Genomic DNA, 24,077 nt, shown 5'->3' with positions numbered 1-24,077 from the left:
AAATCCATTTGCAGTTATCGATAAGACTGGTATGTTTGGACTCAGCTCTGTCCTGTTATTTCCTGTTATCACAACCATATGTATTATGTTGTAGTTTTTTGTATTTTTTCTCTATAATGTATTTTCTTTGCTGTTTTACGTATGTATGAAAAAATATATATGTGTATGTATATATATATATTTTTTTTCTAATGATTAACTTTGAACCTTTTTTAAATGCCCTGTCTTCTGTTTTCTTGTTTAACTTTTCACCATCTGGTTTGTTAGTTTTTAATGGCATACTTTAACTTCCATTTATTGCCTGTGTTCAAACTAGCTTCCTGTTTCCCTGTTCCTTCTCCTCTCAAGTTTTCAGTTGCCTTTATTTCTATTTTATCAGAACTGTTTACATTTTATTCTTCCATATGTCCCCACCTTTATTTTAGTCTTAGATCTGCAATTTAATGTATGAGATGCTGACCATCCGTCTTGTTGCTAAAGTTGCCCCAGTTACCTCTTGGTTGAAGCCCATCTAGAGGGCTCCCCACGAGAACAGTATGCCCTGAGTTCTTGCATGTTTAAAACTGTTTCTCTGTGGTCTTGATACTTGAAAGATAGTGTGGCTGGATATAAAAACCTTGATTTACACTTTCTTGATTCTATCTCCTTAAAATTCAGTTCTTTTGTTGCCTTTTTATGTAGCTTTTGAGAAGTCTGATGCAACCTGATTCTTTTACCTTTGGATCTTAGTTGTTTATCTGAATGGAGATACTGAGGATGTTTTTCTTTATCTTTGAAGGCGAATCGTTTTTCTTAGATAAGTCTTAGGGTAGGCTTTCTCAGGTATCTGGTGGGTCCTTTCAGTATTTACATTCAGGTATTTTTATTTTTGTAAGGCTATCTTGGATTATAGTTTCAAATATTTATTGTTTCTGTGTTTTTCTTCTTTAGAGACTTTAATTATACATGTGTTGGATCTTTGCCTATATTCATTCCATGTCAAGCACTTTGTTTTTTATTCTTTTTACTTCTTTTACTCTCATTTTTATTCTTTTTGGTTGTTTTCCTGTATTTATTCAATGCCCTGTAATAAATTTTTATTCTAATCTATCCTTTGGGCATCATGAAATTTAGTCTTCATTTCTGATGTGATTTTGTCTTTTCCTTTTGCTTTTCTCCTGAATTCAGTCACTTGTGTTTCATTTCCTCCCCACTTTTTGTTCATGCTGTTTCTAGCTTTTGAATTTCTAACTCAAGGTGTTTTTTAATATTCCATACTGCTTGTCTGAGGACACTTGTTTATTGTGTTACGGGTTTTTTCCCCCCTATTTTGTGCATTTTTTTAAAAAGTGGAGTTTTTCATAAGCTAAAATGTTGCGATTTTAATTTTCTGTTTTTGTTTTTAAATTAACGTTCCTTTCATTTATTAATTCCACGGACAGAATTGGCCATTTAGGATGGTTAATAAGATTTCTAGGTTAAGAGTGCCCTCTTCTGTCATGAGGTGCAGTTTCCTTTAAAGGATTTTTTTTTTTCTGATGAGGGTGGAGATGAATTGTGTATTCTTTTAGTTTGGGTTCTCCTTTGACTTGTAGGATCTTACCTTTTCCCCATACTTCTTTTTCCCATCACCACTTAGTTTCCAAAGGACATCTATTCTTTCCTTTTTATCCTCTTCTTTCCCAGAAGCAATGCCTTTCTCATGTCACTACCTGAAATCTCATAAACTTTTCTTTCTTTGCTTGTAGTCAGTACTCCGACATACCACGTCTCTTTTTCAGGGTTTTCAGGCTTACGGTGGAATTTCTCTTTCCAGGAGTGAATCTCTTTCCGAATGTGAATCTAACTCATGTTTGAGCCCTTTGTTTCCCTTTTCTCTTTCACACGGCTCTTCTTGTGGAAGAGAAAGTTCTGTGGGAAACTGAGAGATAACTTTGCTGGAGTGTGGTTTATTTTTCTATTAAATGGTGCTTTAAAGTTTGTAGTATTCTCTCTCTTCCAGTTGTGATGACAGCATTGGCTTTATGTTGTTTTATTTGCTTTTCCAGTTGATCCGAAAAACATTTTGGAGAATGTGTAGGGAGATTTGAATTTAAGGGGCCACCATTATCCTTGAACTAATCAGAACTCTAATCTGAAACGAATTCTTAAGTGCTAAGTTTCCACCTCCATATCTCTGCTCATGTCACTTCTTCTACCTGGAACACCCCGCTTCTTTTCTTCAGTTTCTATATTCCCTCCTTTCATAATCTCCCCAACTGAAGGTAAGTTTTCTTCTTTCTGAATTTCCATAAGGGGAAGTACAAGTAGGCGTTTGGCACAGTTACCCTGGCGCCAGGCTATCTAACTTCAGATCTCAGATCTGCAATTTACTATCTCTGTGCCTTTGGGCAAGTTACTTAACCTCTGTGTGCCTAAATTGCCTTAACTGTAAAAATGACACTAATAATGTGGATTTGTTGTGAGACTAAACATGTTAGTGCATAAGGAGAACCAGCACAATACCTGACACACCATAGACATCTATGAAATGTTAACTTCCTTAAATTTACCTTATGACAGTGGTTACATACTTCCTTATATTTTTGTTATACAGTGTAACTCCTCTTCTAGATTAAATACATATTAAGGGTAGAAACCATGTCTTATTCAGAGCACCTGTGTTCCATTTGGTTACTATGATATCGGTGCTTCGCTTTCCCCTTACTGCTGATTGCTTACATTTAAACAGCCAGGAATGCCGTGCTCGCCACTGTCCCGGATGTGAGGAGTCCAAAGACAAACGAGACGTAGTCTCTCATCGTGCACACACACATAATAATGCAGTGGATAAAGTGTGGTTTGAGGTATTTTCAGGGGACTGTGCGAGCACAGAGGAAGTAATGACTCGTTTTGCCCAGAGTTGCTCACCCACATTAATGAGGCAGAAACAAAAGTTTCAAGGAATCTGATAAACTGAGAGCCACATTTTCCTTCTCTAAGGGACTTCCACAGGTCTGGTTTTTCAACTTTAAGCTTCTAGATTAGACTGGCTCTGCAGGTTGGGAAAGGAGAGAGGGAAGACAGAGTGATCGCTGAAAATGGTGGAGAGAAGGGATATTTGTGTGAGAAACAGAGCATGTGCTTTCTATAGCAAAGGATCAGAGAGCAGAGTAGGAAGGGACTCAGGATGTGCCATTAGGATCCCCAAACCCAACCCCCAGTGAATTCAGCACGAGTTTAACCTGTCTGTGGTCCAAGCTGTGAGCCTCTTGACTGGAGAGAAGAGGACCTAGCATGAGAGTCACTCTCTGACCATGGTGGAACTGAACTGAACCAGTGAGTTTCCAGAAAGAAATTGCAGACCCACGACCACTGTAACATTATATGTGCATTCGTGTGTGTGTGGGTGTGAATCCTTTGAAACAAAACCAGGATCATATGTGTACCATTTGTCATCTTGCTTTTTTGTTTCATTTTTTTACTTTTGGCTTTGCAATATTCTATGGACATACTTCCGTATCAGTTCATATAATGTCATTTCATTCTCTTTGATGGAAGCATAGTATTCCACTGTGTGAAAGTTCAGTAACTTATTAATTTAGCTACTGTGGAAGGATATTTAGGGTTTCCCTTTCAAATTTTTCTTGTTATAGACAATGCTGCTATTGGTATACTTGCATATATTAAGTTTTGTTGATTCTCAGATGCACATTTTTTCACATTTTAATATCTGTGAATTCTTAGCAATTGTTATACAGTCAGGTGGCTGCCGTGAGCATAATCGCCATCATCACCCTTGTATACATCAAATTGGTCATAGCTGCTTGCAGTGTTGCTACTTTTAGTTAGTTATGGACATTAATGGTATATGAACATTTTGTTTACCAGAAGTTTTCCAGTGATTTGACATTGCAACAAAAAGTTATTGTGTATGTAGAAAACTATGGAAATAAATCAGCAGCATATAAAAGCGAGTGTCAGCATCAGAATGGCTTGCAGGAAAGAGAAAATAGAACATGTAAAAGAAATACTACCTTATCAAACTCTGAATAGTGCAGAGGATGTGGAAAGATATAGACACAGATAACTCTTTTAAAAAAATGTTTTAAATTGAAGTATAGTCAGTTTACAGTGTTCTGTCAATTTCTGGTGCAACACTGGTAAATCCTAATTAAAAAGTGTTTGAGCAGTGTTACCTACTGAATATGAGAAAATTTTAGGAGTGTCTCAATCAGTTTTGCTTCAATTTTTCTTTTATGATATACTATAAAATTTTAATGTCTCTGTGGGTCTGAAAAAAACTCTTTCAACCAGTATAAAATAATTCTAAGAGACAAGAAAATAATCATGACAGTTTACTTGGAAGGATTTTTTTTCTTTCTTAGTAAGGCAAATAATAATAGTGTGTCTTACAAGAATGAAATCTTCGGTTTGATGAGATGGGCTGTATCTTTGCATCCTTGGGCAGGGTATTTCTATAGAACTGAGTCTTGAGTGGGATTACGAAGATAAAGAGCCCCATAAATTCTTCTCCACAGAGACTGTATCAATTTACACACATACCTGTTTTCCAGCACCTTCACCAATGCTGGATATTCCAATTTTTTTAATGTTTGAGAGCCTAATAAGTGAAAAGCTTATTTGATTTTGTTTCAATTTGTATTTTTTTGCTTATTGAATGTCCTATTACAGTTTTCCTATGAATCACTTTTTCTATTTTTGCTTCTTTTGTATATGTTGATGGTGATGTTTTTCTTCATGGTAGGTTCTTTCGACAGCAAGGCCATCAACTTTTTCAAACATGTTAAAGTTTTTTTTCCACACTTTGTCGTTTGTCTTTCAAACTTAGGTTGTTGTATCTTTTGCCTTAAAGAAAATTAAAGATTTAGTCAAATAAAAAGATATGTATTTTCTAGTTTTCTTATTATTTCTTTCTTTGCTAACCAAGATTATAGAACTATTTTTCTATATTCTTTTCTACTGTATTTTTTGACTAAAAATTTTAATATAGTTGGAATCATTTTTGCCTGATATGTCAAGGCAGGAATCTAGTATTAGTTTATCTCTATGGATAGCTATTTCCCAACTTAATTTATTTCCTACTGATTAGAAATTCCCCTTTTATCTTATACAAGTTCTCCTGCATAGATTGGTTTCTGGGTTCTTCTCTGTTCCATTGATCTCTTTGCTTATTCCTTTGCTATCAGCAAACCAGCAATTTACTTTAGCATTCTCAATGGGGGTGGTGTCACCCCAGGGGGATGCAGAACCTCCCCGCCATGGGCAAAAATTGGTTCTTGAGGAGTGAAAAAATATTATTCTTTTTATATGTGAAGCATTGCTAAACATATAGTAAATAAGAAACATGCATATCTGTGGTATTAAAATTTTATAAAGGGTGAGAGATTAGGGGAAAAAATGTTTAAAAAGGCTCTGGGTAAGGCTATAATGAAAACAGGTTGACAAACACTATTATAACTTTATTTTTTGTTGTTGTTATATCTATTGATTTTTTTAGACATTTTTATTGATTTATAATCATTTTACAATGTTGTATCAAATTCCAGTGAAGAGCACAATTTTTCAGTTATACATGAACATATATATATATTCATTGTCACATTGTTTTCTCTGTGAGCTACCATAAGATCTTGTGTCTATTTCCCTGTGCTATACAGTATAATCTTGTTTATCTATTCTACAATTTTGAAATCCTGTCTATCCCTTCCCACCCTCCGCCCAATAGGTACTGATACCTAGTTGTGTCCTCTTTCAATATTTTTATTTCAATTTTTTTCTTGCTATTCTCATTAATCTCCCCCCCCCCCCAAATGTTAGCAGTAATTACTCTCTGTTTGTTGAATGTCCCAAGCTGAGTCCAACCTACGGGACTCTGACCTTGGAGCCCCCCCCCTTCTCCATCCTCCCTGTCCACCCTTTCTACCCTCACACGATGATTTTCTTTGTGTCTTTACCCGTGCACAAGACTGTATTTTTAAATTTTAGCTTTTCACTTGTTCATTTTCTGCCTTTCTCACTAGAATGAATTCCGTTAAGTGCAGGGACTTGGCTTTCTCACCACGTTATCCTCAGGCATGCCTGGCATATGGTGAGAACTTTCTAAATGTTCACTGGATGAGTGTGTAAGTTTATCCCGTTCTAAGATGGTCCATTGGAATCACTGTTGGAAGTATATTCCATTTATAGATTAATTGGTGGAGAATTGACATCTTTTCGCTTTTCAACCTTTCCCTCCAAGGATGTAGCATTTCTCTCTCTATTGTTTTCTTTTATGTCCTCAGGGGGGAAAAAAAAGTCTTTATATAAGTCTTGGACATTTCTACTTAGATTATTTCTAGGTATTTCAAGTTCGTTCATGATTTCTTCTCTTGTGAGTAGAGATCTTTTAATTTTTCTATTATATTTTATTTGTTTTAGTTTCCTATTGTTGGTATGACGAATTACTGCAAATTTAGTGGCTTAAAACAACACAAATTTACTTACAGTTCTGGAGTTCAGAAGTCTCATTTAGTTTCACTGGGTTAACATTAAGGTGTCAGCAAGCCTGTATTCATTCTAGGAGCTCAAGGGGAGAATCCACTTCCTTGCTCTTTCCAGTTTCTAGAGCCTGCCTACATTCCTTGGCTCATGGCCCCATCCTCATCTTTAAAGCTCATCAGTTTAACCTCTGATTTTGTCCTTAAAGCCCTCTATCCCTGATCTTCTTGTTTCTCTCTTTTAAGAACCCTTGGATAATCCAGGATCATTTCCCTGTCATAGTCACATTTGCAAAATCTGTATGCCATGTAAGGTAACATGGTTACAGAATCCAGGGACCAGGACGTGGGCTTCTTTGGGGGACCATTGTTCAGCCTACCATACTTGTTGTTGCAGATATGTAGATAGTTATTCATTTTTCTATGTTCTTGTGTTTGGGTGCACTTTGCCAAGTTCCTATTATTTGTATTTGTTTTCTATTTTCAAACAATTTCCTATTTGTTTTTCTGTTGATTGTCTTAGACTTACTGGAAGTTGCATCATTTGTTCCCTTTCTTTCTGCTATTTATAGCTCATTTTTTTTCCTTGCCTTTTTCTGCATTGTCAAGAATTTTCTGACTAATGCTGAATAATATCTTTGAAATCATGTACCCTTGTCTATTTCTTAACTTTACTAGAAATTGCTTCATTATTTTGCCACTAAGTATGGTGGTTTCTAATAGACACTCTTTATTTTTAGGTTTATTTATTTATTCATTTTTGATGGAGGTGCTGGGGATTGAACCCAGGACCTCCTGCATGCTAGGAATGTGCTCTGCCACTTGAGCTATACCCTCCACCTTAAACACTCTTTTAAATCAAGGAGTTTCTATCAAATTAAATGCCAAGATTTTTAGTCAGAAATGTACATTAAATGTATTAACCGTCATGATTATTAAAGTGACCATATGGTTATCTCTTAATCTATTGATAATTTTCCCAGTAGTGATCATCTCTGTTTTCCCGGAATGAATCTCCCCTGTGTATAGTGTATTGTTCTTTGAATGTACTGCTGACTTCTAATTGTTAATATTTTACTTTGGATTTTTGTATTCATGTTAATAAGTGAGTTTGACATAGTGTGTTCAGTGATGGGTTATGCTGTCCTTCTGCAGCTTGGGCATGTGAATTACCCAGTTACACTGAACGAATTGGGACACTTTCTACCTTTTTGTATGGTCTGGAACTACTCATATACTGTTGAACTTATATAATTTTTGAAAGTTTCACAAATGTGAGTTTCCCTGGACCACTACTGCTTATCTCTAAAGCCATCTTTCATACCTAGTGGTGAAGCTGAATCATCTATACTTTCTTCCTTCCTCTGTCTTTTAATATTTGAGGTATAGCTTGTGACCAGGTTTTCCCTGGGCAAAGCTGCCCAATCCATAAAAAGGGGCGATGCCTATCAACTGGGCTTCATTCACAGGGACCTGTTGGGCCAGGGGCTTACACAATAAAGATCTGGCTCCCATAAGACTTTCTTTTTTCAGGTGCTTTGGTAATGGTCTTTATCATATATTAATCATCACAGTGTTTCTATGAAACTTCTCAGCAAGTCTGCTATGTTATTTTCAGTTTAAGGACAGGGGTCATCGCTGAAGGAAGTAACCTCTGGTACTAGAGTTTTGAATAACTAGTCTGTTTTTAAAAGCTTCTTGGGGGGAGTATAGCTCAGTGGTAGGGTGCATGCTTAGCATGCATGGAGTCCTGGGTTCAATCCCTAGTACCTCCGTTAACAAATAAATAAATAAAAACCTAATCACCGCCCCCTCAAACAAAATTTAAAAAAAAAAAAAAAGCTTGGGGTATGTGCCTCTACATTACATGGTACCAGATCTGAAATATCTTTTGGATTGATTACTGTGAAATTGAGCAGAGGCGAACAGGTGCTTCTTTGGTCATAAGAGTTGAAGAAGCCCAAACCAAGAGTTACCCCTCCCCACCTTTCATCATGAAAAGCCTGACTGCTTGAGGTAGCCTTTTTCATTTCCTCAAGGAGCAATTCTCAATTCTCTGCTGAAATGTTCCTCTCAGCTCAGAATTTCAAACCTATGCTAATTTGTCTAAATGAGGTTGTCCAAGGCCAGGACGATGAGTTGCAGTTTTATCTTAGTAAACCAAGGGAATCTGCAGTGAATGGACTTAAATAATTTTTAAGAAGGAGCCTCAGAGTGGGTATCTTTTGATCTTAAGTCTTTCATCAGGGCTGAGTTTACATAAATATAAAAGTCATATTCCTTGGGCTGCTACCATTAATTTCTAAATTAAAATAGTGCTATTTTAATTCAAATCATCCTATGTAAATGCTTATCCTTGGAAGATTGTTCAGTTAAAAGGTAGCATTTTTGTATAAGGTGTAAGTTGATTTCTCATTCTTTTCCCCCTGCAGTAAAACAGACCATCAGTAACATTTCAATATTTAATGAAACCTGCTTGAGATGGAGAAGTTTGAAGACAGCTGATGTAGAGGAGATGTACTTAGTAAGTTACTGAAAGTTACTGTATTTATAGGTGTTTGTTTTTGGGGGGTGGGGCTTTCAAAAAATATCAACAAACCAAAAAAAACATATAGCTGCTGTTATCAGTGGAAGATTTATAGTGACAATTGCAATAAGAAGCAAGAAAATGGGCACTTCTGCTGCATAGTTGAAGACAGAGACCTAAGGAATTGATGAGAAAGCCACGAGAGTTTCTTTGTGCAACATAGCCTGATGCAGAGCCAATGTTCAGGGTATCTGTGGGAGGAATCCAATAGCTTTTGCATGTCTGTCTCTCTACACCAGTGTCTCTGATTAGGGCTTGAATGTGTTGCCTAGAGAGTCCAGAGGAACGTGTGAAGCAAGATGTGGTTGTGAGTAGGTAAGGTAAAGACCATGGGATGAGCTGCTGCTGGAAGAAATTAAGTCAGAAGAAAAACGTGTCTATTGATCCAGAGGCTGGGATGTTACAGGAAAGTGTAGGGAATGTCAGAAGGGGGCGGGCAGAGGAGAAAAACCTTTCCCAGATTTTACCAGGCCTGTTAGAAGTATCCTAGTGCACATCCTGATCTCGAGAAGCCTTAGTTCAGATTCTTAATTTTTTTCTAGGAAAATGTTCTTTGGCTTTGCTCCTGCACTTTTGTCCACGGACTTTCTCATTGGTCATGTGCCATTATGTGTGTGAGAAGGAGAAAGAGACAGTTGGGGGCTCAACCTTTTGTGCATTTTGATTTTAAAATATATTTGTTATATTGATAATGTTGCCATTACAATATTTATGGTATTACAACTCTAATATTTGCTTGCTGCCATATTTCACTTTTTGAAGAAAGCTTTGAATCGAGAGCAAGAGAGCTCGTGAGAAAGGGTAAGTATCCAGGCATTCAGAGCCTTTCAAGCAAGCAGTTCACCTAGTGAACTTTTCTATGTTTCAGTTCCACATTTGGGGCCAGAGATGGTATCAGAAGGAATTTGCCCAGGAAATGATCTTTAATATCACTGCCAGCAGCCAGGCTCCTGAGACCTGTTTGGACCTGCATCCTGGTACCAACTACAGTGTCACTGTCCAGGCTTTGTCTTCTCAGAGTCCTGTGGTCATCTCCCTGACAACCCAGATAACAGGTAAATCTTGAATAACAGCATTTGGACGAATGAAGTCACCACAGAGCTGTGTAGGCTCAAATAGGAGGAACATTATTACTTTCTTTCAGTATATAATGAACTTTAAGAGAAAGAGGAAGAAAGACATGGAGTTGGAGGGGGTACTAAAGGGACTGCAATGGGAGCTGTCATGTTTTATTTCTTAAAAAGATACCCGAAAAAAAAAAATGGCAACATTGATTAAATCTGGGTAGGGTGTACATGATGTTGGTTAAATTCCTTCTGGATGTTTGAAATATTTTAAATAGTTCATACTTGAAAAATTTTTTCTTATTACTCTTTCTTTTTCAGTAGCTTATTTGATTGTTATTCTGTTACCGGTACCTGAAGAGAAGGTAACTCTTGGGGAAAAATGACTGCATTCCCACTCTGGTCCCCTAGAAAATTCACTTTCTGCTCATTTCCTCATCTTCCTTCAAATCTGTGATGCTCCCCAACCCCTCAACACACATACTCTGAGCTAAAACTCAGAGTACTAGCTTCTTATTTCTTATTTCACTGAGCAATTAGCAGTGATCTGGTGAGGTCTTTCCACTCCCAAACCTCCCATTGCTACCTGCTTGCAGAACCGTATGTTTTGTCTTGTCTCTTGTCCCCACTCCTAAGGCGACCCCCTCCCCAGCTGATGTACTGGATCCCACCCCTTCGTGCATAATCATCAGTTCCCCCCAGATAGAATTAGTCCCGACACTGCATAGGCATGTTGTAATTTCTCCTCTTTAAATGAAAACAAAGAAAAGATAAACACACTTCTTTCCGTCTCATATTTCCCTCCAGCTACTCTGCCTTCTCTCATCCCCTCTTTACAATAAAACTCCTTGAAAGAATGTTGTGTAGGGCTCCATCCACATCCTTACCTCCTCTTCTCTCTTTCGCTGGTTCCAGTCCAGAAGCATCTGTCCTCAGTGCTTTACTGGAAGTGTCTCCATCTTGCAAAATCCACTGGCCAATTCTGTTCTTACCTGATTTTCTCTGCAGCATTTGGCTTTCCCTCCTTGAAACACCTTTCCTCTTGGCTTTTGACTCCTTCTCCCTTGCTGGCTGCTCCTTCCCAGTCTTTTTCACTTAGTTTCATCTACTTTTCTGATGCCCCGCCCCCTGCCTTCTTTCTTCTCTTTCTTTTTCTTCACTATCTACCCTTTCTGGGTGATCTCTACCCAGTGATCCCTACCAGTCTTATGGCTCTAAAAATTACCTATATGCTGAGCATCCCCAAATTTGTATCCTAGTCCTGATCTTGCCTCTGAGCTCCAGACTCACGTATTCACCTGTCTCCTAAACATATCCTATTGAACATCTAATAGGCAAACCCAACAGAACTTTTGATTTCTCCCCTCTTCTCTCACCCCCAAATCTATTTTCCACCCAGGTTTCCCTATGTCAATTACTGGCATTCCTGTTCACCAACCACTCAGGCCAGAAAGGAATTATTATTAATTCTGCCCCTCCCATCAGTTTCTAATCTTGTCAACAACTCCCACTGGCTTGTTTTGGAAATATATTCTGAATCCAATCACTTCTCCCCACCTTTGCCTTTACCACTAGCAACCTAATCCAGCCAGCAACCTTTTGCTTGAACTCCTGCAGTAGCTTTCTTCTTTTTTTTTTTTCTTTCTTTTCCTTTTTTTTTCTAAATTGAAGTATAGTTGATTTACAGTGTTGTGTTAGTTTCCGGTGTACAGCATAGTGATTCAGTTATACACACACATACACACACACACACACATATATATTTATGTTCTTTTTCATTATAGGTTATTACAAACTATTGAATATAGTTTCCTGTGCTATACAGTAGGACCTTGTTGTTTATCTCTTTCATACAGAGTAGTTTGTATCTGCTAATCCCAAAGTCCTAATTTACCCCTCTCCCCTTCCCCCTTTGGTAACCATAAGTTTGTCTTCCATGTCTGTGAGTCTGTTTCGGTTTTGTAAATAAGTTCATTTGTATCATCTGTTTAGATTCCACATATAAGTGATATCATTTGGTATTTGTCTTTGTCTGACTTACTTCACTTAGATAATAATCTCTAGGTCCATCCATGTTGCTGCAAATGGCATTATTTCATTCTTTTTTAATGGCTGAGTCTACAGTAGCTTTCTGACCCTTCTACCTGCTTTCACAGTTGCCTGTCATCTCCTGTCCTAAGCCTTAATCTTCACCATAACTTTAAAAAGATCAATCAAAGTACTCTTTTTAAAATGCATATTAGAACACGTCACCCTCGGCTCAAAACAGTCCGATGAGTTTGCAATAATGTTCAAAAAGAATCCAAGTTCCTGACCATGGAACATGTGGTTTTTTCCCCCTGCCTACCTCGCTGACTTCATCCCTCTCTGCTCTCTCCCTTTCTCACTAAGCATCAGTTGCCTCCCTGCCCTTGCTGTTTCTCAGTCAAGTCAAACTTGTTCTTGCCTCCAAGTCTTTCCATCTGCTGTTGACTCTTCCTGGGACACTCTCTTCACATGGCTTCTTTGTAATCACTCAGCTTTCTGCCCAAACAGACCAGAAAGAATTCACCAACTTTTGGGCTGGAAAGAGAAGTAATGTTCAATTTGGACATTCTTTCCCATGGTGACTTATTAAAATGAATAGCTATTCAGTCTTCTACTCCTTGGTCCTTCTCACGTTTGGATGGTTTGCATTGCTGAATCACATTAGCATTTCATAGTTTTTGAGTTGGGGAGAGGGAGTTTGGTCTTGAGACACATTTCTACCTTGTTTTGTAGGCTGAGTACAGCCCAGTAGTGCAAACATCCTGCGTCTGTGTTTATGGCCACCAGGGGACGCTGTTGAGCTGTTTAAGTTCCTTGAGACCATGCCTGCATATTTTCCAAAATCTACCCTACTTTAAAGAATTTGCGGTTTTATAAAAGTGTGAAAATTCAAGTTGTTAAGATCTTCTGAAGGGCTAAACAAACAAACAAAACAAGAACAAACCCCAAGCCCTCTCTTTAATAAAAGAATCTTACATGTTGATGTGAAGAGGTATGCCTAGTCACCCAAGATGTGGCTTTGTTTTAGTAAAATTGTGAACTTTTGAATTTTATGAGAAATATGAGGCAAGGGGTTTGGACCTGGAATACGCAGCAGCTGAGTTCCCAGGAGAAAAGTGAATGGAATTTCCCTTCTGAATGTCTTGCATTAAACTAAATCCTATTGATGGGAACAGGATGAAACCACGCGCTTTAAATACATTGCTGACCTCAGAGGAGAGTTTGGGGCATGTTGAAGGACAGAGGCAAGTGCTGCGGTGAAAACAGAAGAGGGTGCTGGTGAGAAGGGTGGTGAAATGGAGTGTTTCTGACTCACGGCTGGCAGCCCGTTGATGGGAGTTCTTCAGAGCAGCCCCGCCATTGACAGTCCCCTGAGGACACGGGGGAGAACAAACTCGTATCCTCGATGGAGACCCAGAGGGTCAGAAGACCTGTCATACATTGGTTATGCTGTTTTCTAGCCAAGTCAAAAAAGCTTGTAGAAAAAAATTTACTTCTCATAGAGAGAGGGAGAGAACCGGGGAGGGACGGGAAAGAGAGAGAGAAAGAGCGAGAGAAAGCGCCTGCGTGAATGTCAAGATGAAGCACTTGTTCGGCACAACATCGTGATCATTTGAGGCTGAATGTTTATTATGGTACCAAGAATGCTGGAGGAGAAAAGGGAAACAAATGTGTAAAGGAAGTCATTCCTTCCCATCTTTAGTACCAAGCCTGGCACATGTATGGGAACTTTTCCATCTCTGCCGGCATTCGTCATAAGAAAAAGAGAACGGACTTTCTCAGATGTTCAGGAGAGCCACTGAAAACACAGGGGTGTCCCACGCGTTATCTGACTCTCCCTTTAACGGAGCGGTCCGGTGAGGATAGCTCTGATTCCCCGCGCAGGACCAGGGACCACTGCCCCCGCCTCCAACACCTCCTCTCTCACCGTTGAGCGTCCTCAGGAAGGGCCGTGCAGGACCAGGTTTCCTGAGTTTTTCTGCTGCGGGCTTCTCTTCCACAAACCACCCAAGGACAGTGTGCTCCTGTGTCCTCAGTGAGAACCCTGTCTCCCCAGGCTGGTTCCAGGGTACCACACTTATTCCTGCTGGTTGCCTTGGCTCCTAGCAGGCAGAAGCTGCACCAGAGGTCAGGAGAGGGGCTGGCCTCCATCCCAGCCGTCTCCCTCTTTGTCCAGCCTCTTTCAGAGTCTTTCATGGATACAGGTGCTTTGACATTTGATGACCTAATGTTAGGTCAGGGCAGGAGAGGGGCACACATGTCCTTCCATACCTCCATGGGCCACCTGTTCCTCTTGTTCCCAGGAAGTTCCCAACTGCTTTCTAGTTTCAAATCAAACCCTTACCCCTCAAGGAAATGGCCACATGGGGATGCATGTCTCCCCCTCCTCCCACTGACAGCATCCGCATCCTGGCTTCAGCCCCACTGAGACCGGGTGGTACCACAGAGAAGAACGGCTGGATGTATTATTTTCCTACATTCACGTTAGCTTTTTACAAAATGTGAACAGGAAAGGTTCTTTATATCAGAAGCCTAAAACCCAGGGTTTTTAATGTGTTAGGAGTGGGAGAAGGGTATGCTATGACTTAACAATTTAATTCAGCAGGTATCTGTTGATTGATTATGTGGAAAGACTGGTGCTAAGTGCTGGAGGGGAATAAAGATAGAAGATTGTTCCTCCTCCCTGGGAGGCCAGGTCGCAGAGCCTCACTGACAGGGGAGGTGGAGCTAGCCTTGTGGTACCTGACGATTTGTGGTGGAAGCTCCGTTTTCTCTAGTGCCATCAATGTCAGTTCATCATACCTCGCGTAGGGGGCGTGGTCTATCGGGGGAGGTGCCCAGGATTCAGAAAGAATTATTGGGGTGTTTTATTTATATGTGTTTATTTGTGTGTGTTAGTTCCTTGCCTTTACCTGAAGTTTATAGCATAAGATTGGGACCTTTGTTTTATTTTGGTGCAGCTCAAAACTTCTTCTACTTTTGGTTCTTTCGGTTCATTTTAGTGGATTTTAGAGGAACTTTAACACATTTGCACTAATGTTACTGCCTTCCTGTCATTGATTTTAATAGTTTGCTTACATTCATGATACTAGTCTTTTGTTATATATACATATTTTACTGTCCCCCTCCCCTCCGGTTATTTACTCTTTAATTTTCTTTCCCATATTCTTTTCAACATTTAGACATTTTAAGTTTTCCTGTGATCAATTCTATTGATTCTTTTATAGTTTCTGCCTCTGGTCATGCCAAGAAAAGCCTTCCCCACCCTGGAGTCAGATCAGTTCTGATTCTCTACTATTTTCTAATGCTTCCTAAGGGTTCTGCTTTTCACATTTAAGCCGAGACCCATTTGGAATTTGTTTAGATATAGGCTCTAAGGCTAAATTTACATGGTAATTTTTTTCCCCAAATGATAAGCCAGTTTCCCATCACCTCTGGAACGACAGTCCACGTCACACACACCAGATTCTCATTTATTTATGTGAGTCTCTTTCTCGACCATCTAGCTTCTTCCATAGCTTTGCCCATCCTGTGCTGGTACCTCACCACTTCAGTTGCTGTAAATTTGTGACATGTTTAACATTTGATAGGACAAGTTCTGCTTCATTGCTCTTCTCCTTACTCTTCAGAGTTTTCTCAGGAGGTAACCTCCGTGATTTCCCTGGTCGCTCGCTGCTAGTGGAGAATGGATGTTGTTGGTACCTCGGGATGGTGATGAGGCTCTCCCTGCTAGGTCTTCCCCCGTATCACACACTACATCCTCCAGCCCAGAAACGACCCATTTCTTGCCTTGGGTCTGCTTTGCAATGAGTAATGAGGCCACTGGAGAGAGGAGCAGGTCTGCCGAGGACAGCCGTTTGGGGGATGGGGAACGGCACCTTGGACAATATGGCTAGAAGGTAAGGTTATTTAACCTCAAAAACGTGGTGGAGAACCAGCCTGATGAAGTTCAGGCTTTGGCATTAGACAGAAAAGGCAGACTGTTTAAAATACAAGATGGGGAAGGCCTTCCGCAGGGAGCAGAAAGCAGCCTAGAAGTCGCGTGTTGATGGGCTCAGCCGCGCAGTCGTGCCCACGTGGAACTGAACGAATGACCCTTGGCTGGAAAAGGGCGACGTGGCGCAGGACAGGCAGGAAGGGCCTCCTGCCTCTGCCGTGGGTCCGCTTCTCCAAGCTGGGGAGCACTTTGTTCTGCTCTTACTGGAGAGGGTGAGAGACCGGGCGGTGTTGAAAGGTTAGCCAAGAGATTAGAGCAGCTCGAATTACTAATCTTGGAGAAGAACAAACAGAGGAAAAAGTTAAAAGAGCTGAAGGAGGGTTCTCATACAGTACAAAGTAAACAGTTAATCTGGGCTGAAAACAGGAAACGTGTGATAAAAACCACTTACTTTACTGTGACAACAAAACGTCACGAATGCAAAGGGCATTTCTATGATAGCATGAAGGGCTGAGCGCAGAAATACTCAGATACTGGCACATTTGGTTAGTGGCCTGCACATCTAAGCTGTGTGACCCGCAGGGCAGAGTGGCAGCTGATGCATTTGCGCTGTGAATGTAACTCCCAGTTCGATGCTAGAACCCTGGTGTCAACCAGTCAGTATATTCTCCTCCTGGTGGAACATCTATTTGGGAAATCTGGTTGCTGGGAAGAGCAAGATAATGACAGAGAGCTGTGTGATGATGAAGGAGCTAGAAGTCTGATGTGGTCCCCCGCCAAGTAAGAACCTATTGCCAAGTTAACCACAATGCCCACAGCATCTGCCCTCCGTCAGTGCTGAGGCATGAGTTTCTTTTTAATTGTGGTAAAATAATACATAACATAAAATGTACCGTGTTAATCCTTTTTCAGTGCACAATTTATTGGCAGTCACTCACCATGTTGTAAACCGTCACCATGATCTATTTCTTAAATGTTTCCGTCACCCCAAAAGGATACTCTGTTGACCATTAAGCAATAACTCCCCATTCCTTATCTACCCCTCCTCAACCCTTGGCAACTCTGATCTACTTCTGTCTGTCTGGATTTGCCTGGTCTAGATATTTCATTTAAGCGGAATCATGCAATATTTATCCTTCTGCGTCCGGCGTATTTCCCTGAGCCTAATGTTTCTGGGATTCATCCACATGGGAGCATGTGTCGGAATGCACTCATCCCTTCTTAGTTTAAAACTTTCCTCTTGTTGAGGACCACTGTCTGCTTCGTCTGATCATACGCCTTTTCTTCTTTTCAACCTGTTTTCAGAGCCTCCTCTTCCGGAAGTAGACTTCTTCGCCGTGTGGGGTAGGGCTCTGCCACGCCTGAGGCTGCGGAGAGCCGAGGAGAAAAATGGACCTGTCAGGTCAGTAGTGGCTCCTTTTCCGTGGCTGCCGCTGAGCCCCCGGGGACGTTTGGGACACTTTGGTTTGAGTGAGGAGGCACCTTCTCTTCTTGGCTTTACTTGGAGCAATGCAATCAGGGCCCCCTTTTTTGTTTCCTTGGGTGCAGCCCTGGCCTTTGATTCCCACCAGCATCCTCCCTAATGAACAGAGAGACTTCTCAGGGGCCAGAGACAAGCATTTGGGCAGCTGAGGTCAGGAAGTAAAATCCATTCCTTTGGTCACTGGGCAAGCGCTGGTTGAGTGTCTGTGACGTGTTAGGCACTGTCCCTTTCACTCCGTCAGTGATGGTGGATCAGGGACATGGTTTACCAAAGGCAGAACAGAGTTTCCTTTATTTCAGGATGGGCGTGTGTGTAGTGGTTCCTACACATGAAAGGGTCACTTGGATAATTCTCTTGATTCATTCACGTGTTGAGATGTGGGCAAGACGCTGCATCGTTAGTGACTGCTTCTGGGAGTCCAGATAGTATTCGGATGGAATGAATGCCCTCAGTCGGTGGGCTCTGCTGTGTTTAATTACACTTTTTATTCACAAAGTTCATGATAGGATGAGGAAAGCAGAATTTTCCCTTTTTGGAGAGGAAGATGGAGGTTCTCCTGGGAGATGAGCACCTTACTGACAGGAGTAAGTCGAGGAGGTGGCAGTGACATGCTTCCTTGACCTAACCCCCACTGCCTTATGTCACCCCTGGTCCTCTGGCCTCATGACCCTACAGTGCAGTCAAGGTGGAACGTGAGATGTCACACAACTGTGAAAAACAGGGTCTAAGATACTATCTGTGTGTCCATTTGGGATGGAACTGAGGCTTTGCCTGCCTTTCTGTTAGTTTGAGTTCAGAAAATGCGCAAAGATCTTTCCAGGCGTGGCTGTGGCCTCGGTTGTTCTGTTTCTTGATTCCCGACAAGTCACTGGAAGGCATCGCACTTCTGTTGCTGTCAGGTGAACAGAAGTTGTGATACCACTGCCTGACAGAATTTGCAAGACAAACGTGCTGTTTAAGCCAGATGACTATGTAAGGTGGGGAGAAAAGGCAAATGGCAGTCTGCGCTTGTGGCTCTGTGCCTGCCGGTGCCTCCAAAACAGGAAGTGGAGACCCGTGAGTCATTCGAGGGAGGGTGGTGATTAGAAAGAGGGGAGGAGTCCTTCCAGAACAGTCCTGTTCTAAACTGCCACAATTGCTTCCTCAGCGTCATCAGGGCTGATCACCAGCAGGTGATTGGGGCGGTTTCCTTGGCGGACTGCGTGGTTGGCGCCGGGGGTAGCAGCTTTGCTGGTGTGTGACGGGCCTGCGTCAGCCTTGTGTGTTGCAGGTGCAGGGTGCGGGGCGAGCAGTGGTTTGGGGCACATGGCGGAGGAGGGGCACTGGGACCAAGTCCCCCCTCCTTAGCTTGGGGATCTGGGGTAGGTGATGCAGCCTGTGGCTGGGCTCTCCTAATGCTAGTGTCTCCACACTTGCCAGATCACAGGAATCACCTGGATGCTTTATCAGCAACATTCATTCTCAGACTCTCCTGGAGATTTTGATTCAGTAGGTCTGGGGTGGGGCCTGGGAACTTGTAAAATTATCAGGCAACTCAGGTGATTCTGATCCTACTAACTGGGGAGACCGCTCTATGCCTCACAAATGGAGCCTCTAACGGGCAACGTACAGAACCAAGTGAATGCAGGTGAGCCTTGACCTTGCACTTGAACACCACCACCTCCATGGAAAGACAGGAGGGACTTGAAGACGTGCTTGTGGACAGCGGGGAGCTACTGTGTGTTTACTTTCTTTCCAGCGGCCCTGATTCATAGGGATCTTCAAGTCCCCAGGAAAGTTCTTGTAGGTGTTCCCTTGGAGACTTAGCAAACATTTGCCACTGGTGGCAGTGGTAACTCAGTGCCCTTAACTTTGTCCCTTTTGTAGAAAGCCCTTTGCTGAAAATGAACCCCGAAACTCCGTGGAAGTCAGGGGCCTGAGAGCGCTTAGGAATTTTGGGAAATGGGTGGGTGGATACTTCCCAAATACGACACCTGCTATCAGGGAAGGCTAGTAACTTATGTGCCCTTAGGAAGCAGGAGATGGGGCATGAGGAGTGTGGAGCAGGAAGTGTATATTTATTGGTAAAACAGAATTATGTGAGCTAATGAGTTTTGGACATTACACTAATCATATTTAGTGCTGATACAATTTCAACTCAAGAAACGTTACTGGGGAGTCAGTCATAGCCAAAGAACTGTGCAGGGATTTGTAAGGATGTAAGAGTAAACCATTCAAATCCCTGTTACCAAGCCTGATAGAGAAAGCAGACATCCAAGCACTTACTCTACTAGAGGCAGGAGATAAGTTCCGAATAGGTGGGAATAAAAAGGAAGGCACGATTCATTCTCAGAGTGTTTTTATTCTTGCACTTCCTTTCACTGACAGATTTTCTATTTGGTGGGATAAGTAATACTACTAAAACACAGGACAGAGTGACACCTGATTGCTAGTGTGTTTCTTTGTCCACGTCTAGGGAGCATGTGAGATTTTCCCTTTCTGGCTGTGGCAGGATGTTGTCAGACTAGATGAACTCATGGTGACTCTGCACTCCGTGCTTCTCGTTCATTTCACAGGAACTTTGGGATCAGTGCGTGAACTGTAGGGAATGTAAATCACATGAGTTCCATTTTAGGTCCCCCCATGTGATTGTGTGGAGCCTTTTTGCCGACTTAGTGCATTAACTCTTGTAGGCAGTTGGCCTCCATGTGACTGTTAAATCCTTTCCCCAGCTGGGTTTTATTTGCCCACGTGAAAAATCACCGATTAGATCAACTTTATGACACATACACTCAGGGCAGCGATACGTGCAACAGCGTCTCCCAGCTAAGGAGGACTGACTGGGCATCCATCCGCAGCCAGAACTTAGGAGATCCCTCACCCGGTGTCATCTGGCATTAACCGGAGTTCCGTGACTGTTGGAGCTGTCAGACCGTCAATCCCACGTGGGCAAAGACTTCGTCTTACCCAGCACTGTATCTCCAGTGCCTCAAAAAGTGTTAATCTCATAGCAGGTGCTCAATACGTATGAATAAATGAATGAGTGAATCCCCCCAGCTAAGGTCTGATAGACATTTTCTTTTTTCTCCCAGTTCATATCAGGTGTTGGTGCTCCCCCTGGCCCTCCACAGCACATTTGCGTGCGATTCTGAAGACGCTACCTCATTCTTTAGCAATACTTCTGATGTTAATGGATACGTGGCTGCAGAACTACTGGCCAAAGATGTTCCCGATGATGCCACGGAGATATCTATCGGAGACAGGCTGTACTATGGGAAATATTATAACGCACCCTTGAAAACAGGGAATGATTACTGCATTGTATTACGAATCACAAGTGAATGGGATAAGGTATATTTCTTTAACAACACTGGTGAATTCTATATTTTCCTCTTCTTGTGAAATTTAAGTATTTGAACATCCGTTCCCCTAATATTTGAGATGAACACTGCATGTAAGAACCCAAAAAATGTGTTGAATACTTTCACTTTTTAAAGGATGACAGGTGACATCTTTATGGAGGTTGATATTGTTAACTTCCTGGGGGACCTGTTTGGCTCTGTGTTTGGACTGGACTAGGTTTGGTTCTTCTTCTTAAGCTTCACAAACGCCCTCCTCCTATTGCGCTGCTGAAGCCTGAGTTGGAGAGGAAGGACTTGATCTTTCTGCGGCTTCCCTGTACTCTGTCCTAGGCAGCTGCCTCCCCTCATTTTCCCAGAAGCAAGAGGGAGGGGCAGATTAAGCTCAGCACTATTTTCTGGCCCCATTTTCTGCTTCCATTACTTCCTTGGCTATCATGTAAGTCCCAGTCTCCTCTCCTTGCCCGTGGAAAGACAATGTTCTTGCAGCGGTGGTTCTTTCTTGAGACGTAGAATTCTATTCATTACATAAGGAGCAAATGTAATGAGCTGGACAGGCAGAAGAGCAAGGGCTGGATCAGTCGACCAGGGATGGGAGATATTCTGAAGAACCATTGTGATGGTTGCCCTGGGAGAACTCAAAGCTTGTTGTAAGTTCATACTGGTTGGTAATGGAAAGGAGAAAGATTGTATTAATATTAAGAGAAACATCTCTTGGTGGATTTGAGCCATCTTGCATGTAAGATTCATCACATACTTAAAACCGAAACAAGCTATTAAATTCTGTATAGGGCACAAGTCTAATGTGGGATTATCACACTTGATATGAAACCAAGAATAGATCCGACCAGCAAAAAGGTCTGGTGGTGTTTTGTAACAATAATGTGAGAATTAAAAACTGAAAGACCAAAGTCCAGAAGATACTGCCCTGAACTTGTTCCAAAGGTGTTTATGGCTTAGACAAGGCCTCCTTGCTAGAAAATTAGGTGGAGATCCTGACTTGGTGTTCCCAGCACTGGGAGTACAACGTGAGTACCATTAGAGGTTGTGCAGAGAGCAGCTCTCTCAGACTGGGACTTTGATCTGGGAGGGTGTGTTGGTCAGCTTGGGCTGCCATTTCACAATGCTGTAGACTCGGCGGCTTAAACAACAGACATTGATTTCTCACAGTTCTGGAGACTGAGAAGTCCGAGGTTAAGGTGCAGGCTGATTTGGTTCCCCGGTGAGGGCCTGATTCCTGGCTTGCAGACAGCTACCTTCTTGCTGTGTCCTCTACTGGTGGGGAGTGAGTGAGTTCTGATCACTCTTCCTCATGTTATGTGGACCCTGATGCATGGGGGCCCTACCCTCATGACCTCATCTAAACCTAATTACCTTCCCAAGGCCCTCCCTCCAAATACCATCACACAGGAGTAGGGCTTCAGGGTACATATGAGTCCATAACACAGGGAATGAGGTGGGAGGTTATGATAAGAATTCTAGTTTGTAGTGTTGTAGAAAAACATGTTACAGCCCAGTGTTGCAGCTTGGTGTTACAGCTCAGTTGTGACAGCAACCTGGATCTGGGCGAGAGACCAGGCAGCACTCGGAGAGTTGGAGAACTCAGGTTTATTATGCCATTGGACCCAGAAGAGTTAATACTCCAAGCTGTGGACCCTGTCTGTAGGTTTACACAGGCTTTTATAGGCTGCCAGTTTACACTTTGCAACATCATATGCAAATAAGGTATAACAAAAGTTGACTAATTAGGAACAAGCTTTGTAGAAATGGACCAATCAGGAGTGAGAGAAATAACCAATCAGGAGTGAGGGAAATGGGCCAATCAGGAGTGAAAGAAAGAACCAATCAGGAGTGAGCTCCATGCAAATGAAGTACTACAAATGGACCAATCAGGAGTAAAGGAAATAACCAATCAGGAGTGAGCTCAGGGAACCAGTAGAATTTTAGGGGTAAGTTCCACTTTCAGTTTTAGAGGCAAAAAGTGAGATAGAGCTGCTGGGCCAGGGAACTGTATGGTGGTGGCAGGAGAGTAGTGGCCCTGCCTGGGGGTCCTGCTGGTCTTTTTTTACGGGGCTTCCCACCTCAGTAGGAAACTTCCCATGATGTCACTATACCTCTTTTTCATACAGTGAAGCCGAACATAGTTTCTGGTGTACAGCATAGTGATTCAGTTATACATCTATGTATTCTTTTTCATATTTTTCATTATAGATTATTACAAGATATTGAATATAGTTCCCTGTGCTATACAGTCGGACCTTGTTGTTTCTCTGTTTTATGTATAGTAGTTTGCATCTGCTAATGCCAAACTCCTAATTTATCCCTCCCTCCACTTTTCCCCTTCAATAACCGTAAATTTGTTAAGCTTATTCTTTGAAAAAATTTATATTTGGGCTCACCTGTTTGAATTGCTGTTACTTCCCCTGTGGGTTTCAAATACGTTAGTGTTGCAGTCATATTAAAATCAGTTGTGATTTATATATTTATGTATTTTCTTTTGTAAACAGCTTCATCGAGATACAGTTCACCTACTGTATAATTCTAAAACGTACAAGTCAATGGTTTTTAGTATATTCATGAGATGGTGGCAATGCAACCGTCTAATTCTTCAACATTTAGTAGTGATTATTTTTTATATTTATTTTTAGTTGTGGTAAAATACATGTAACATAAAATTTACCATCTTAGGAACTGTTTAACAGTTTAGTAGGGTTGAGTACATTTACGTTGTTATGAAACCAATCTGCAGAATTTTTCATCTTGCAAGATTGAAACTGTACCTGTTAAAAAACTCCCCATTCCTCCTTCCCCTCCCCAGATCCTGGCAACTGCCCCTTTACTTTCTGTCTCTATGAACTTGACTACTTTAGATACCTCATATAAGTTGGATCATACAGTATTTATCTTTTTGTGATTGTCTTATTTCATTAAGCATAATGTCCTCAAGATTCCTTCATGTTGTAGCAGGTGTCAGGATTTCCTTTCTTTTTAAGGCTGAATAATATTCCATTGTGTGTGTGTGTGTGTGTGTGTGTGTGTGTGTGTGTATACACATGGCATTTGGTTTATCCATTCATCTGTGGGTGGACACTTGGGTTGCCTCCATCTTTTGGCTATTGCAAATAATGCTGCTATGAACATGGGTATTCAAATATCTTTTTGAATCTCTGCTTTCAATTTTT

General features: G+C 41.4%; 1 protein-coding gene across 7 annotated transcripts in view; it reads left to right on the top strand.

The window, feature by feature from the left end:
- Positions 1–24,077, top strand: part of SUSD1 (sushi domain containing 1) — a 118,296-nt gene that overhangs the window by 68,655 nt on the left and 25,564 nt on the right. For all 7 annotated transcript variants that reach the window (XM_072959926.1, XM_072959921.1, XM_072959924.1 and 4 more), the window contains exons 11-14: positions 8,891–8,982; positions 9,914–10,100; positions 17,380–17,476; positions 20,629–20,887. In XM_072959926.1, coding sequence (XP_072816027.1) covers positions 8,891–8,982; positions 9,914–10,100; positions 17,380–17,476; positions 20,629–20,887 — 635 coding nt within the window. The remainder of the gene's footprint in view (positions 1–8,890; positions 8,983–9,913; positions 10,101–17,379; positions 17,477–20,628; positions 20,888–24,077) is intronic.

This window comes from Vicugna pacos, chromosome 4 (assembly GCF_048564905.1).
Source record: "Vicugna pacos chromosome 4, VicPac4, whole genome shotgun sequence".
In the NCBI taxonomy this organism is placed as follows: Eukaryota; Metazoa; Chordata; class Mammalia; order Artiodactyla; family Camelidae; genus Vicugna; species Vicugna pacos.
The sequence above is the reverse complement of the archived record's forward strand: the minus strand, read 5'-3'. Positions and strand labels throughout refer to the sequence as shown.